Source organism: Cebus imitator, unplaced genomic scaffold, assembly GCF_001604975.1.
Source record: "Cebus imitator isolate Cc_AM_T3 unplaced genomic scaffold, Cebus_imitator-1.0 Scaffold183, whole genome shotgun sequence".
NCBI classification, from domain to species: Eukaryota; Metazoa; Chordata; class Mammalia; order Primates; family Cebidae; genus Cebus; species Cebus imitator.
Genome location: NW_016107498.1, coordinates 1,509,083 through 1,513,728, shown reverse-complemented (window position 1 = coordinate 1,513,728; position 4,646 = coordinate 1,509,083). Strand labels below are relative to the sequence as shown.

At 35.4% G+C, this 4,646-nt stretch overlaps 1 protein-coding gene across 5 annotated transcripts in view; it reads right to left on the bottom strand.

Annotated features, from left to right (window-relative positions):
• CNTLN (centlein) overlaps window positions 1-4,646 on the bottom strand; it is a 338,923-nt gene that overhangs the window by 96,904 nt on the left and 237,373 nt on the right. For 3 of the 5 annotated variants that reach the window (XM_017545930.2, XM_017545932.2, XM_037744754.1), the window contains exon 16: window positions 3,540-3,720. In XM_017545930.2, the coding sequence (XP_017401419.1) occupies window positions 3,540-3,720 (181 nt within the window). The remainder of the gene's footprint in view (window positions 1-3,539; window positions 3,721-4,646) is intronic. The other 2 variants (XM_017545931.2, XM_017545933.2) reach the window with 1 other exon arrangement.

The window sequence follows — 4,646 nt, the reverse complement described above, 5'->3', positions numbered from 1 at the left end:
GTCTAAGGGTATGATAGCTGGGTTGTATGGTAAGTTTAGTTTTTTAAGAAACTACCAAACTGTTTTTCAGAGTGCTGCAATGTAGAATTTTAAATTCACATGAACAATATGAGAGATCCAGTCCCTCTGCACCCTGGGTCAGGACATGGTATTTTCACTAATATTTACTTTAGCTGTTTCCTAATAGTAATGTTAAAAAACTTTGTATGTGCTTATTTGCCATTCATATAGCCTTTTTTGGGAAAATATTTGCCCATATCTTTTGCCTATTTTGTAACTGGACTGTTTAATTTCTTCCTGTTAAGTTTTGAGCATTTTTCTTATATTCAAGCTATGAGACTTTTGTCAGACACATGGTTTTTAAATATTCCTCTGTGGCTTGTCTTTTCATCTTCTAAATAGGGTCTTTTGAAGAGCAGAACTTCTTAATTTTAATGAAGTCCAATTTACTGATGTTTTCTTTTATGGATCATGCTTTTGGTATCATGTCTAAAAACTCTTTGCCCAGCTCTAAGACCTGAAGATTTTCTCTATTTCTTTCTGAAAGCTTATAATATTCTATATTTATATGTGTTCCACCTCAAATTAATTTTTGCATAAAGTGTAAAGTGTATATGCAGATTCTTTTTTTACGTAGGAATATCCAATTGCTCCAGCACTGTTTTTTTTTGAAAAGATTATCCTTCTGTTATTGAATTATTTTTGCACATTTGTCAAAAATCAGTTGTTCATACTTGTGTGGGTCAAGGTTCTGTATCTTGCTTGAATCTTATTTGAACAGGCCTCAGCTAACACCACACTGATGGGGCAAGGAGCACGCCATCTAATTACTGACAGTTGGAAGTAGAAATCCAGTCTCAGTTGACAACCTGGTTGGAGAGGGGCACCTTATTACTGCTTGGTGGGGGCAGAACTTCAGGCTACCCAATAGGCATCTGCTGATACCATCATGGCTGGATAATGGAGGGGGACCTCATTGGTGTTCCTCACTTGGCTTCCACTGACATCATGGGGAGGGGGTGGGAAGCTTGTTAGGTATGAGTGATAATCAAATTCCCCATCTCTGCACTTGGCCTCTGAAATTATCTTGCTCAGAAGGGAAAGAGGCATTTCACTGCTGAATGGAGATGAATATCCAGGTTCCCTACGTGGTCTCCAATGACATGGAAAGGAGAGAGTCAGCGGCTCTCAACCTTTCTGGCAGCAGGGACTGGCTTTGTAGAAGATAATTTTTGCATGGATAGGGGGTGGAGGGGGTAGGAGGGTGGAGATGGTTTCAGGATGAAACTGTTCTACCTCAGATCATCAGGCATTAGATTCTCATAAGGAGTGGCAACCTAGATTCCTTGCATGTACAGTTCACAATAAGGTTCACGCTTGTATGAGAGTCTAATGCCTCCACTGATCCAACAGGAGGCAGAGCTCAGGCCAAAACACTGGCTCACCTACCTCTCACCTTCTGCTGTGTGACCCAGTTCCTAGCAGGCCACAACAGGTACTGGTCTGCAACCCAGGGGTTGGAGACCTCAGGAGGGAGTCATTATCACTGACTCACTACTTAGTCTTCTGTGGTAACAACCTGATATTAGGAGGAAAGGTGAAGATTGCCTACTTATAGCCAGGTGAGAGTGAAAGTCTAGTTTCCCACTAGGCCTTTACAAATGAGACTGGAATAGGGTTACAATTTTTTCTGTGGTGTTTGCCTGGAGTAGGACAGTTACTGTGTAAACTTTTCTGTCTTGCTAGGCTGGCCTCTTCCCGATTCTTTGGCTAAAATAATGGTTTTATCCAGGGCCTGTATTGTCTGACCTACTGGGGTTTCCTAGTGGGGGACTCCAGGTATCCATGCCAGGATATATGAAGCAAAATGAAAACCCAGAGAGCTTACTATCATGTTGTTCCTTGAGTCCTGGGGTATCCAGCTGGTCTGCTGCCTCCTCTCCACCTTTCAGTGTCTTCTTGTTTTATATTAATTTAGGTTAATAGAGTCATTACCAAAGTCCCCCCAAAAAAGTTTCTGTAGAACTTAAGCTGATTTTAAATTCATTTTGAAGAGTAAAGGACCAAGAAGAGACTCTTGATGAACAAGAAGATGGGAAACTTGTTCTACTAGCAATCAACACTACTAAAATGTAACTAAGACAGCATGATACTAACACATTTACTGAAGGAATAGAAGAGCCTAGAGAAATATCCATGTGTTTATGTACATTTGATTTACAATAAACATACCTTTGAATAAAGTAAGGAAAAGTTCATGGCAAACATTGGGGAAAAAACTGGGAAACTTAATCCCTGTCTTACATCACATGTAAAAATCAATGCTGACATTGATGTGAAAATCAAAACAGTAAATCAGAAAAATATAGGGCAAGAACATAGAATGTAGTATAGAATATGTCTAAGTTGCAGTAAGGAATGCATTATACAGAAGACAAAATGTGCTATTAATATACAAAAAATTGGTAAGTTTGGCCACATTAGAATTGAGATGTTATATTCTTCAGAAGACTCCAGTAAGAAGAGTAAAAAGGCACACCACGGAGTAGGAAAATATACCTAATAGAACCAACAAAAGACTCATAGACAGAGTATTTAAGAATTCCTAAGCCAGTAAGAAAAATAGAGACAATTCATTTGTAAAATGGGCAGACTTGAAGAGGCAATTTACTAAAGAATACTAATGGCCAATAACTATGAGAAAGTACTCAATATTGTATTAGCAATCACAGACACTTAAACTCACAATGATATACCTCAACACACACACAAAAGTAGCTGAAACGAGAAAAACTAACCTACCAAGTATCAATAAAGAGCAGCAAAAAATTTTATAAAATATATTTATCAATCAATCAGCAAGAATTTAGCATATAATTCTTGGTCTGAACTTTATTCTGGTAGTAATTAAAGAGGACCTTTCCTCCAAAGTGCTGGCAAGATCTCAAAAAAAACAGTTTTGAATTATGCTTTAAAAGAATCTTACAGGTTAATTCAAAGCCAACCTAATTTTTTACAACAAAATAAAAATGAACTTTCCTTAATTTTTCACTGATTTATACTAAATAGATAAACATTTGGTGCCTTGATGTATCAGTGGTAGGAATTATTGAATAAGTTGTATTAGAACTTTAATTTTTCAAAATTTAAAATACATTGAGGGGTTAGAAATAAGTAATTTAAAGATTTAGTCAGACTAAATGACTTTATCATTGCAAAGGCTAATATTAAAAGTTTCCTCACTTGGAATATTTCATATACCTGAAAACAATAATAAGCCTATTATCACTTTTTTGCTGAGATATAAATACCTTAAGATTCATATTTACAAGAATACTATTTATTTCCATTTTCATCTATGCAAAAGACTGTTACAAATAAGAATTTGAAAATTATTTAAAAGTGAATATTTTCACTGTATATTTCAAAGAAGACAACTTTTAAGAATTCAAATTAAATCGAAAGTAAAATTTATTTACTTAAAAAGAATAAGACAAAATTTAAAACAACATACAATTAAGCAAAATTGTGTCAGATACCTTTGGGGTCTTGCCATCTATATTTAAATATGTCTGTACTATTTCTTTTCCTTGTGTTTGGCTATCTTCTGTTGGATCACTTTCTTTCTGGTCTTTTTCACCTTCTGTAGGACTTATTTTCTGGGATGTTTCTACAATAATTGTTCCCAAAGTTTGAGAGGTCTGTGCTTCAGAATCACTGGTTTTAGGAAAAAGTGGGGACATAAAACCCAAGAATAAAAGTTGTTACACGTACTTGTGTTAAGTTCAAGACAAAATAATATTTTAGCATAGATTGTATATAAAGCTGCAAGTTTAATGTGGGCATTTACAGGTTCTCAATGTAAAAGGAAAAATCAGTCTAAAACTATTTTACAAAATTATAGAATCCCATCAAGAAAACAGATTATCTAACATCAAATCCCTACTAACATCATGTCTACAGTATTTCTACCAAGTGTTAACTCAGGAAGTATTTGCTGTAATGCTTCCAGGGTTGGGGCATGCACTACTTTCCCAACAAGGCCACAAAGGTTTAATATTTCCAATAAAGTCTTTCCTTCACCTGAAACAAAATTTCAATCTCTGAATTTTCCACTGATTTATACTAAATAGACAAAGATTTGGTTCCTTGATGTATCAGTAGTAGGAATTATTGAATAAGTTGTATTAGAACTTTAATTTTTCAAAACTTCAATCTCTGAAATTTTATTTCACCCATTGATTCTAGTTCCATCCCTTATGGCCATTCATCATTCAATAAAATACTTGTTAAGCACCACCTATTGGCCCAGGTACTTTTGTGGGCATAAAGGCTAAGGTAGTAGTGAACAAAGTAGAAAAAAAATCCCTTCCCTCATATGACCTTTATCCTGGTAAGAGTAGAGGGACAGGAAACAAGAAGTAGTAAAATACATAGTATGTTAATAGTGATGTGTTAAAGAGAAAAAAAATAAACAAAGGTAGGAAATAGAAGTGTTGAGGTTGTGTGGAACATACAAGTCCCTTCCCCAAATGAATGAGCTTTTAACTATTTAGACATCATTATATGCTGCTTGAGTCACCATGAAGGATAACATCCCGAACTTGTTCAAATGTTCCTAACATATATGCTCATATGCTTTTGAG